We start from the raw sequence: 12195 nt of genomic DNA on the forward strand, positions 1-12195 counted from the left end.
ATTAGGGACATTTCACCTTCAACACTCAGCCAGAACAATATATAAACAGATTAGGCATCTTTTGGAGAAGTTTCATATGTTTTTACACCCTGAGGTGCCACCAGCCTCTAGGCTGCTCGCTGCCTAGCTCTGATGCTCATGCTTCCAGCTGCTGCTGCAAAGTGTTCGTGCTATAAAATGCCTTGGAATTAATTTGCACCATGAAAGCAAGGAGGGTGCTGGGTGGCACCGAGTCAGAAGTGACACTTTGAAAAAGATTTTCACAGGAAAAGATGATCCCATCACTTCTTTTCACACCAGTTAACTTCTGTGGCTCAAATTTTGATGCCTCAGTGATACCAATTACTCTCTCACTCTCATAGGCAGGTTGCATCAGCATGGTCTGCATTATCTAGTAATTTCTGAGGTGACTCAAAGGACATTTATACTATGGGCAGAAGTTTAGGCATTTTCACAGCTACCTAGTGGCCACAGCATCCTGTCTGAGTTCAGCCACACTCACAACCTGCAGCATCACTGTGAAAAAAAACCCTCTTCTCATCGGCTTAATTAAACCCATTCTGATTGTTTGGCTCAGCCATTTCTGCAGGTCTCAAAATGTGTTGCTTAGACACCAGCACAGGCTTCACAGCAGTACCACTGCTTTCAGTCACTTTATACATCTTCATCAGTGAAGGTGACACCTTCCAGGTGACTCAGGCACAAAGAAACGTCTACGTGGGTGGATAATTTAGGTCCAGCTTTCGGCTTTCAAAGCAATCTGAGAGATGACAGCACCTTTCAGTGAAAATTCATTAAGCTGCAAGGCTCAGGCAGAGGCAGGGCTGTTTCTGCACGACCTCACAGTGGATGCAGTGAGCATTTTGGAGGGAGGAGGAAAGAATGGGTATATTCACTGCAGCAAAGCCAGGAACAGCTGAGCGAGCTGGGGTTGTTTAGCATGGAGAAGAGGAGGCTGAGGGGAGACCTTATTGCTCTCTACAACTACCTGAAAGGAGGTTGTGGAGAGCAGGGTGCTGGCCTCTTTTCCCAAGTGACAGGGGACAGAACTAGAGGGAATGGCCTCAAGCTCCACCAGGGGAGGTTTAGGCTGAACATTAGGAAAAAATTTTTCATGGAAAGCGTCATTGGTCACTGGCACAGGCTGCCCAGGGAGGTGGTTGATTCACCTTCCCTGTAGGTGTTTAAGGGACGGGTGGACGAGGTGCTGAGGGGCATGGACTAGATGATCTGGGGGGTCTTTTCCAACCTGGTGATTCTATGATTCTATGATCATGAAGTCACTGCATAGACACCCTCTTTGAGGTTGTCCAAGCTCTCCCCATCCCCTCACCGATCATCTCATAAAGCTTTGTGAAATCAGATCAGAACCACAGCAGTAAAACAGAGCCAGGCTGGCAAAGGAGGAGCCCATTGGCAGGCAGAGCTTTCAGACACAGCCCTGGGGAGTACCTGTCCTTGAGGGACTTGACAAAGGACAGGACAGAATTCTCCTGCTTTTTCCTCACTGATCCGCAAAGAGGTCAGGAAAGCTTGTGCTTGGCTCTGAAGCATTTCCTCTTCCCACGTTCTCTCCAGAAATTCCCTCCGGTGCTCCTCGGGGGGCCTCAGATGGCTGGCAGTGACCCAGCTCCACGCTCCCCAGGGATCACATCAGCACCTCCGTCCACCAGGAGGGAAAACCCGACCCAGCTCCTTGTTTTTTCCTCTTCAGTCCCCAAGTCTGCCCCGGTTCCTGCTTGGCCGGTGCCTCGCACCAGCAGGAGACCCAGCAAGAAGGTGCCACCTCTGCCCCCCTGCCCAGGCTGGCAAGCGCAGCCAGAGCAGCCCCGTGCCCTCCCCTCGAGGGGACCGTGCGGGGCAGGGAGCGGGGGATGCTCCCCGCCGGCTGCCGCCGCAGCTACGCAAATCTATGCAAATACGCGATTTTATAGCCGGGCCCGGAGCCGTGTCGGGAGGGGCGGCCCGCCCCGGTGCCGCCCCCGGTATAAGCGGCGGCGGGGCCGTGCCGGGGCGCGGAGCTGCGGCAGGAGCAGGGGCAGGGCAGGTCCAGCGGCGGCAGCATGGTGAGTGCCGGCCCCGGGCTGCCCCGGGAGCGGGGGGAGCGCTGGCGGCCCCCCCCACCCCCCCCACCCGGAGCGAACCGCGGCCGCATCGCTTCCCGGGGGGCTCCGGGAGCGCTCGCTCTGCCTGCCCTGCCGCTGCCTCCAGCCTCCCACCCGGCAGCCTCCCCTCTCCTGAGCATCCCCTTGCGCCGCTGCGAGCTTCTAGCACCGACGTGTGCGAGGCGAGGGAGGCAGCAGCCAGACCCCGCTGTGTCTCACCTCTCCTCCCTCTCTGGCTTTTAATAGCGACGGTTCCTGACCGTGTCCCGGGGGGACACCTCTGGCTGGGGGGGGTGACTGTCGCTGTGAGCGACCCTGCGGGCTGCCCCGCTCCCGTAGTCCTAACCTTGACCTCCTGAGCATCCCAGCCACAGGGCTGTCAGGGCATCGTGTCTTGCAGGGCCGTGCTCCCTGCCTTTCCTGAGCCAGACCTCGCCATGGAGAAGGCAGAGGCTGCTGGCTGGTGACCAGCACTGCTGTGTCGCCGGTGCGGTGGAGCTCTGCCTCGCATGCTGTCACCACTGGGTCCCACGAAGCCAGTCCTGGCTGCTGCTTGTTGGCGGATGAAGTACAGTGGTCAGCAGAACCTTCTGCCCTCTGCTCTGTTTTGCAAGGTCCTTGGCCAGGGAGGAATCTTTTCTTGTCTATTCTTCCTTGTGGCCATCCAGAGGTGCTTGCAGCTGCATCGGTGTTTGCTGGGCACTTCTGCTGAGGGTCCCGGAGCTTCCACAGGACTTACTGTTGGCTCCTTGTGTTACAGAACCTTTATGGACCTTCTGGGAGGTGTAAGAGGGGTGTCACTTTGCTGCTCCTTGCACCTCAGCTTTGGGAAAGGTGGGGAGATGAACTTCTACCTCTCACCATGGCTATCAAGAGATAATTTTTCTGTCATCCCTTGCTGCCACTGCTGCTTCTGAAATGCAGCACAAAAAGCACATTGGATGCACAGAGCCAGGACTTGCTGCAAGCCATGCAGCTTCCTCGGACAGCAACTGCTGCTGTTCTCCTGAGTGCAAAATGGCTGGCTCCACCGGCTGCCTGCCAGCTGACTCACAGCCGGGCACCCATAGCTCTGGAAATCCGGTTTGGTTTGGATGCTCTTCTACCTTGGTTGAGCCTGATGACGCATCCGAGCCCTTGGCAACAGCAGAATTGAGGCAGTGGATATTTTCGTTCTTGTCGACAGGGCTGCAGGGATGTCTCAGCTGGAGGAGTGAGGCTGCAGAGCCCACCACAGCCTGGCTTCCCCTGAGGGACCCAAAGCTGCCCTTGAAGCCCTGACCTCGGGGACTCTCCCGCCTCAGCCTTTCAGTTCTGTTAAGAATTGCAGCTCATGCTTCCTCCTCCTCCAGAGCTAATTTAGGGAAGCTGGGCCTCAGAGCATGGCAACCGTTTACTGCTGTACATCCCCCCCTTGCTGGGCATTCATCCACAGTGTCATCACCTCCTCAGCTCCCAGAGTGATGCTCTGTCGTCTCAGCCTGCAGTTGAAATAGCAACAGGGGTCATACCAGCTGCCGCAGGTCCCATCCCTCGAGTCACATAGGTGTTCAGGCAATGGAGAAGGAGTTCACTGAGTGTATCCAAGGGCTGTGGGCAGGGGCACTCCAGGGAATGAGCTGATTTGGTGTCCCTGGCTCCAGCAGATGGGTCACCATCATCCTGAGGTGGGTAGTGCAGGGATGGAAGACAGAGCACCTGATCTGGGACAGGACAGCAGACTGGGATGGATACAAGGCGCCTGGGCTATAGGGCAGTGCAAACTGTGCAAGCTAACGAGGGTCTGAGCTGCCCCGCCTGCGTCGTGAGCCACTGCAGCGATTGCATTTGCAGCCCTGGCTGAGATCTGACCCTGCCTCCCTCTCCCCAGCGTGAGTGCATCTCCATCCATGTCGGCCAGGCCGGCGTTCAGATGGGCAACACCTGCTGGGAGCTGTACTGCCTGGAACACGGCATCCAGCCTGACGGGCAGATGCCCAGTGACAAAACCATCGGCGGAGGGGATGACTCCTTCACCACTTTCTTCTGTGAGACTGGGGCTGGCAAGCATGTCCCGCGGGCCATCTTTGTGGACCTGGAGCCCACCGTGATTGGTGAGTGTACCTCAGTTGGGCAGTGATGATGTTCACCACTTCTGGGAACAACCCACAAAGGGACAGCCCCTAGGGTGGCTCCTGCTGCCTTCCCCCAGGGCCAGGTAGCAAATCTCTGACATTGTGCTAACCTCTCCAGATGAGGTTCGTGGAGGAGTCTACCGCCAGCTCTTCCACCCTGAACAGATGATCACTGGCAAGGAGGATGCTGCCAACAACTATGCCCGCGGGCACTACACCATCGGCAAAGAGATCATCGACCAAGTGCTGGACAGGATCCGGAAGCTGGTAGGTGACTGCACAGGGGGACGTGTCCCCCTGGACAGGGCTCCAGCATCCTGCTGGAGGTGTGAGCATGGGATGAGGCCAGCTGTGCCCTGGGAGGGATATGCAGCTGACAAGTAACTTTGAAACTTTCCTCCAGCAAAGTCATTGCTTGTGGGAATCTCACTTGGCTCTCTCTGTAGGCTGACCAGTGCACAGGACTCCAGGGGTTCCTCGTATTTCGCAGTTTTGGAGGAGGAACTGGCTCTGGATTCACCTCCCTGCTGATGGAGCGGCTCTCCGTTGATTATGGCAAGAAGTCCAAGCTGGAATTCTCCATTTACCCTGCTCCACAGGTCTCCACTGCTGTTGTGGAGCCCTACAACTCCATCCTCACTACACACAGCACCTTGGAGCATTCAGACTGTGCTTTCATGGTGGACAATGAGGCCATCTATGACATCTGCCGCAGGAACTTGGACATCGAGCGCCCAACCTACACCAACCTCAACCGCCTCATCAGTCAGGTTGTCTCATCCATCACAGCATCGCTGAGGTTTGATGGGGCCCTGAATGTTGACCTGACTGAGTTCCAGACAAACCTGGTGCCCTACCCTCGCATCCACTTCCCCCTGGCCACCTATGCTCCCGTAGTTTCAGCTGAGAGAGCCTATCACGAGCAGCTGTCAGTGGCTGAGATCACCAACTCCTGCTTTGAGCCAGCCAACCAGATGGTGAAGTGCGACCCTCGCCACGGCAAGTACATGGCCTGCTGCCTGCTGTACCGCGGGGACGTGGTGCCCAAGGACGTCAACGCCGCCATCGCCACCATCAAGACCAAGCGCAGCATCCAGTTTGTGGACTGGTGTCCCACGGGCTTCAAGGTGGGCATCAACTACCAGCCGCCCACGGTGGTGCCGGGGGGAGACCTGGCCAAGGTGCAGCGCGCCGTCTGCATGCTGAGCAACACCACGGCCATCGCCGAGGCCTGGGCTCGCCTGGACCACAAGTTCGACCTGATGTACGCCAAGCGAGCCTTCGTGCACTGGTACGTGGGTGAGGGCATGGAGGAAGGGGAGTTCTCCGAGGCACGGGAAGACATGGCTGCTCTGGAGAAGGATTACGAGGAGGTGGGCCTGGACTCCTATGAGGACGAAGAGGAGGGCGAGGAGTAAAGAAGCCCCTGCCAAAAAGGACCACGCTCCTTTTCCGTGTTACCTGCAGAAACCTTTTGCAATAAACCATTTCAGAGCCTCCATGTCTCCTAGTGGCCCCTCACCTGTATCAGTTTCTTGCCAGGTCAGGCGTGTGGTGAGTGCTTCTCTTCTGCTGCTGGTGCTGCTCTGCTTCCTCCCAGCACGCGGCCATGAGGTCCACTGTCTGGCAGCGCCTCTGCCCCATCCCTGCCTGCATTTGCTGATGCTCTGTCATCCCCTTGGGCACAAGGCTCCACAATGACTGCCCATGTTCTCCACTGTCTGTGTGCTGAGCCCTCTCCCTGCCCTGCCCAGTGGTCCAAACATTGGCTCCTGGCTCCAGCTGCAAACGGGAGATTTCTGTTACCCATTATCCAGCACGCTGGGTCCAGAGATTAGTTTTCCCTGCTTACCACTAATGCTCCAGCTGTATTGACCTACAGGGGCTGTCCTCCCCTGCCCTCCTCCCGGCATGCACCCGCGTCAGCTAAAGGGGAAAGTGTGAGCCAGCCCTGCGTTGCACCGATCGCTGGAGCACAGCCAGGCTCTCATGTCACTGCACAGGGCTGCTGGCGCTGCTCCCCGTGCCTGTGACCAGAGCCTTGGGTGCAGACTGAGCAGTGCCTGCTGCCGCACCAGGGCAGGAGTTGGTGCTCTGATACCACTGCAGAGACGACTTCTTCCCATGTCTTCAGAAAGACCTGACTCTGCTGCCAGAAGCACATACTAGTTGGAATTGTGCCCTGTTCCTTTTCTCTTAAAGGTTATCCTGCATCTCTGATCTGGACCCTGCTGCAGAGGGACACGGCAGAGCCTTCTGGCACACTCCTGAGCCACTGAGCCCTGCCCCCACGGGCAGCTATAGCTGTGTGTGGCCCTGCCCTGGCAGCAAGGACAAAGTCCCTGCTGCACACCGTGTGCAAAGCTGAGGCACTGGGCTCTGCTTTTGCCCCATCCAGCAGCCTTGCTGGTGTTCTACACACCCTCAACGCTAGGACCAATCCTGATGTCGGTGGGTAGGTTGTGCTAGCTGGGGCTCTAATAGAGCTGCTTCGGAGTGTAGTTACAAGGCATTAATGGCAAACGGGCTGCAATGACCCTTGTTTTGGCAGCTGGGCTAGCCCCTCAGCTCAGATTTGTCGCACTGATCTGCAATCTCATGTACATGTTGTCTTCACCAGGAGGGCCAAGCGTTACCAAAGTGCTGATGGCAAAGGAATGTTTGAGGGCAGACTAGTCTCCAAAACCTGAGGTGTTTCTCTAACATGTTTCTCCTCCATTCTCCTGCTCTAGAGGCCCAGGTGGTCTTGGCATGCCTCTAAATCCCAGAGTTCCTGCAGTCCGGGGTAGCTGGTGGCAGAGCAGGGTAGAGGCTGCTGTACCTGCTCCTGCCCCCCTTCCTGGTGCCTGAGCATCACCTGTACTCCCCGAGAGCTGGAGCCCAGACCTCCTGCCCCCTGCCTGCCTGGGTAACCCCCGTTTTTCTCCCGGCAGAGGTGGGACATTAGGCCTGAGCCACTGCGCCCTGGGGCTCCGACGCAGCCGGGAGGGACGCAGCCGGGTCCCCGGTGTCCCCGAAGCGGGTGCTCCCGCCCCGTATGCAAATATACTCAAATGAGGAGGGGGGGTGTTAGGGCGACACCAAGCCCCTCCCACCTATAATTCGGCGCTGCGGAGGAGCCTGCGGCAGCCGCAGCTTCGCACCGAGCCGCGCCGCACCGAGCCGCCGGGAGAGCCCGCACCGCCACCCGCACCATGGTGAGCGCGGCGGGGAGGGCGCCCCCAGCCCCCCGCAGCCCCGGGCACGGCCGAGCCGCCCCCTCCGCCTCCTCTTTCCCCGCCGTGACCTTGGGCAGCCCCGCCGGCGCCGCTCCGAGGGCAGCCGTGACCCCCCTCAGGGCTCCTGCCCGGTGCCCCCCGCTCCACCACCGCTCCCGGGGCGGCTGGGAGCCCCGCTACCGCCGGGGGGGGGGGGCGCGGAGGAGGGGGTGACACCGCTGGTGCGGAGCGGTGGCCACGGACGGACGGGGACAGCTGCGGGGGGAGGCGCCAGCCGGGCACCGGGGCAGGAGCTGCGCCCTCGCTGGGGCGCACCGGGGGGGCACCGGGCGCGGGGCCGGCCCGCGGGGTCCCGTCTGTCCCCTCGCACGGGGTCCTCGTCCCTCCCATCCCGCGGGGGGGGCCGTCCCTACCCCGTCCCGCGGGGGTCCCGTCTATCCTCGGCCCGCGGGGGTCCCGTCTCTCCCCTCGCACGGGGGTCTCGTCCCTCCCGTCCCGTAGCACGGGGGTCCCGTCCCTCTCTCCCGTCCCGCGGGGGTCCCGTCTATCCCGTCCCGCGGGGTTCTGGCAGCGGCGGAGCGGGCCGGGGCCACCGTCCAAACCGAGCAGCGGGCGCTGCCCCCCGCCCGGGGCCGGTCTATATTTAGCGGCTCGGGAAGGGGCCGGGGCCGTGCCAGGAGGTGCAGAGCAGCGCCGCGGAGCCGCCCGGGCTCTGTCGGGGACCCTGCTCCGGGCAGCTTTTCCTCCCGGAGCTCCCGAAGGAGGCGGCAGTCCCTGTGCCCGGCCCCGGAGCGGGGAACGGTGCCCATCGCTGGTCAGAGCTGCGCAGCCGGGGGGCGCGGGAGCCTTGGGGACCCCCAGGCTGAGTGGTGGTGTCCTGCCAGGAGCAGCCGAACAAGGATGCTAAGAATAGTGGAGGAGGGATGCCAGGGACAGGGGACCGAGGACGTAGGGGCTAGTGGACGAGGGATGCGAGCGGCAGCAGAGCAGCCGTGCATCTGCAGCATAGGAGTGCAGGGAGCACATCACCAGCTCAAAGCCTGCTCCTCGGCACTTCTGGCCACATGGGTTTTGCAGCACGGGGTTGGGTCTGCAGAACCCAGGGGGGTCTCTGTGCTATCTTGGAGACTGCTGGGCTTCACTGCAAGTCCTCCCCTTACTGCCCCCACTGCCTCTGCATCCCCAAGACTGTCATCCTGGAAGGCTGAGTGCTTACCTGGCTCTGGAGCAGCAAGCAGGGGGGGTTCCCTTGTGCTGGCTGCACCTTGTGGGTCAAACGTGTGGCTACATCCTTGAAATACCTTGCTGGGCTGGGGAAGAGGCTGAGGGGCTGCCAGGAGGTCACCCAAAGGAAAATATGCTCCCTGGAGCCACTGGCTGGAGCAAGTCCTGTACGGATGGCTGTGAGGCACCCACACCAGGTAGAGCCTTCTCTGGGACAGGCAGGACAGAGCTGTGCCAGGATCTGACCCTACCTCCCTCTCCCCAGCGTGAGTGCATCTCTGTCCACGTCGGCCAAGCCGGCGTCCAGATGGGCAACACCTGCTGGGAGCTGTACTGCCTGGAACACGGCATCCAGCCTGATGGGCAGATGCCCAGTGACAAAACCATCGGCGGAGGGGATGACTCCTTCACCACCTTCTTCTGTGAGACTGGGGCTGGGAAGCACGTCCCGCGGGCCATCTTTGTGGACTTGGAGCCCACCGTGATTGGTGAGTGCTGGAGTTGGCACAGCCTGAGGTGCATCCGTGGAAGGGCAGCAGGAAGCTGGTGCTTGCACTGCTGGCAGTATCCTACACTACCTTCAACCTGAGGGAACCTCCTTTGCTCAGGAGTAGCCACAAACCTGAGCACCAACTTTTGCTGCTGAAGTGTCCTAGAGGCAGTGGTGCTGGTAGTCTCTGCTGCCACATGTGCAAGGAGAGAAACCAGCCCAACCGGCATGGCAGCTCCTGAGGTGCTGTCACACACTGTGGACAGTCAGCTCCCAATGGATGGGAGAACATAAGCTCCTGTTCAGTTAGGTGGTAGCCACCTCCCTCTGCTAGAGAAACCTGATGATTACGGTGGTGGCCCTGCTGATGTTCGGGTCCTTGGCAGTGCCCCCAGCAGGAAGAGCCAGGAGGAGGGTGAGGGATGGGGGCTCACACCCACTCAGCTGCTTGGCAGCTGGCTCAAAACTCCAGCCTGCACCAGGCTCACCTATCCCCTGTTCTCTCCTAGATGAGGTTCGGGCTGGAATCTACCGCCAGCTCTTCCACCCTGAGCAGCTGATCACTGGCAAGGAGGATGCTGCCAACAACTATGCCCGCGGGCACTACACCATCGGCAAAGAGATCATCGACCAAGTGCTGGACAGGATCCGGAAGCTGGTAGGTGACTGCACAGGGGGACGTGTCCCCCTGGACAGGGCTCCAGCATCCTGCTGGAGGTTGGGGTGCACTGCAAGCCCTGCTGTGCCCTAGGAGGGCTCAGCAGCTGCCTGTGGCAGGTATGGACCATGTCACGAAGGACTTCTGAACAGACAGATGTTCACAAGGAAATTTATCTCAGAGCAATTTTGTGTGTCTCTCTGTAGGCTGACCAGTGCACAGGACTCCAGGGCTTCCTCGTGTTTCACAGCTTTGGAGGAGGAACTGGCTCTGGATTCACCTCCCTGCTGATGGAGCGGCTCTCCGTTGACTATGGCAAGAAGTCCAAGCTGGAGTTCTCCATTTACCCTGCTCCACAGGTCTCCACTGCTGTCGTGGAGCCCTACAACTCCATCCTCACCACACACACCACCCTGGAGCACTCAGACTGCGCCTTTATGGTGGACAATGAAGCCATCTACGACATCTGCCGCAGGAACTTGGACATCGAGCGCCCAACCTACACCAACCTCAACCGCCTCATCAGCCAGATTGTCTCATCCATCACAGCATCGCTGAGGTTTGATGGGGCCCTGAATGTTGACCTGACCGAGTTCCAGACAAACCTGGTGCCCTACCCTCGCATCCACTTCCCCCTGGCCACCTACGCCCCTGTCATCTCTGCAGAGAAGGCTTATCACGAGCAGCTGTCAGTGGCTGAGATCACCAACTCCTGCTTTGAGCCAGCCAACCAGATGGTGAAGTGCGACCCTCGCCACGGCAAGTACATGGCCTGCTGCCTGCTGTACCGCGGGGACGTGGTGCCCAAGGACGTCAACGCCGCCATCGCCACCATCAAGACCAAGCGCAGCATCCAGTTTGTGGACTGGTGTCCCACGGGCTTCAAGGTGGGCATCAACTACCAGCCGCCCACGGTGGTGCCGGGGGGAGACCTGGCCAAGGTGCAGCGCGCCGTCTGCATGCTGAGCAACACCACGGCCATCGCCGAGGCCTGGGCTCGCCTGGACCACAAGTTCGACCTGATGTACGCCAAGCGAGCCTTCGTGCACTGGTACGTGGGTGAGGGCATGGAGGAAGGGGAGTTCTCCGAGGCACGGGAAGACATGGCTGCTCTGGAGAAGGATTACGAGGAGGTGGGCCTGGACTCCTATGAGGATGAAGAGGAGGGCGAGGAGTAAAGAAGCCCCTGCCAAAAAGGACCACGCTCCTTTTCCGTGTTACCCGCAGAAACCCTTTGCAATAAACCATTTCAGAGCCTCCATGTCTCCTAGTGGCCCCTCACCTGTATCAGTTTCTTGCCAGGTCAGGCGTGTGGTGAGTGCTTCTCTTCTGCTGCTGGTGCTGCTCTGCTTCCTCCCAGTGCTCTGTTCCAGCTCCAGCTTGCTCCCCATGCAGGTAAGAGCCCCTGGGTCCACTCCCCAGGGCTGTGGCACGCATCCCACGCCACGTGCTGCTCCAGCCAGGGGTCGGTGCTGCTTCTTCATGTGCTACATGGCCCCGCGGTGCAAGGCTCTGTGTTATGTCCTGCAGCCCCAGGGAGGAGATTTAGCCTGAGCAGGGAAACATACCCACCTGCTGGGACTTCTTCCCACATACAGTCACAGGGTAGTTGGGCTTATCTGGAAGAAGGGTTGTTAAAGCAGTGGGAGCAGATTGGCGTCCATGTCCCTGTGGCCACAGCGTGGGGACAAGGGGTGTGCCCAGATCTGCGGTGCAGTGGGTGCACCCCGTACGGGCATCCAGTCTGACATGACCCCCCCACAGCTACTTTTCTGCTGCATTGTGGTGAGAGGATTAAAGGAGGGGAGCACTCCCTGTGAAACCGCTTGTCTGCAGCTCTTTCTTTCCCCCCTCCCTCCTCCGCGGGCGGCCCAATGGCTGCATGTCCCAGTGACCCTATCCAGCCAAGGGTGGCTGTGCTGTCCGCAGGCTCTTCTTGCCCCCACCAGAGCAGGGCTGCTGTCCTTGCCTCCCAGGCTCTGGCAGCTCCCCAACCTGGGCACACACCTCCCTCTCCTTGGGCAGCCGGGAAGCGCTGCCTGGACCCCTGCTGCCTGCCTTGCTGTGCTGTGCTGAGCCCCTTCCCGCAGTGCCCAGCCCCAGAGGCTCTTGACAGCGACACGTGGCTCCAGCTGCAGAGCTGTGTTAACTCCCATTAGTCGAGTGTTGGGGCTAGGGATTAACTTTCCCTGCTTACTGCTAATACTCCAGCTGCCCCGCCCTGCCGGGACTGTCCTCTGCTGCCCTTCTCCTCAGCCACGCTTGGCTGCTTGACCCAGACAGCATGCCCAGCTCTAACTGTGTCCTGGTGGGACCCCCTCCTCACAGACGGCAATATCCACGCCTCCACAAGAACATCTTTTATTTCAAACACAAGGCAACGTTG

The 12195-nt window shown here is 59.7% G+C and overlaps 2 protein-coding genes across 3 annotated transcripts; both read left to right on the forward strand.

Moving 5' to 3' along the window:
• The first annotated feature begins 2037 nt into the window (after positions 1-2037).
• On the forward strand, positions 2038-5831 carry LOC138722736 (tubulin alpha-5 chain-like). The gene is made up of 4 exons (XM_069861265.1): positions 2038-2066; positions 3976-4198; positions 4338-4486; positions 4666-5831. The coding sequence occupies exons 1-4, from the start codon at positions 2064-2066 to the stop codon at positions 5635-5637; spliced, it is 1347 nt and encodes a 448-aa protein (XP_069717366.1). The 5' UTR covers positions 2038-2063; the 3' UTR covers positions 5638-5831.
• A 1480-nt stretch (positions 5832-7311) lies between these two features.
• Positions 7312-11585, forward strand: LOC138722744 (tubulin alpha-5 chain). Of its 2 annotated transcripts, none has more exons than XM_069861283.1 (4): positions 7312-7416; positions 8927-9149; positions 9661-9809; positions 10016-11584. In XM_069861283.1, exons 1-4 carry the CDS (start codon positions 7414-7416, stop codon positions 10985-10987), a joined length of 1347 nt encoding a protein of 448 aa, XP_069717384.1. In that variant the 5' UTR covers positions 7312-7413; the 3' UTR covers positions 10988-11584. The 2 variants fall into 2 exon arrangements, with proteins under 2 accessions (XP_069717384.1, XP_069717385.1); XM_069861284.1 differs by having other exon boundaries at positions 7352-7416; positions 8957-9149; positions 10016-11585.
• The last annotated feature ends 610 nt before the right edge of the window (positions 11586-12195 follow it).

Source organism: Phaenicophaeus curvirostris, chromosome 7 (genome assembly GCF_032191515.1).
Source record: "Phaenicophaeus curvirostris isolate KB17595 chromosome 7, BPBGC_Pcur_1.0, whole genome shotgun sequence".
Lineage (NCBI taxonomy): Eukaryota > Metazoa > Chordata > Aves > Cuculiformes > Cuculidae > Phaenicophaeus > Phaenicophaeus curvirostris.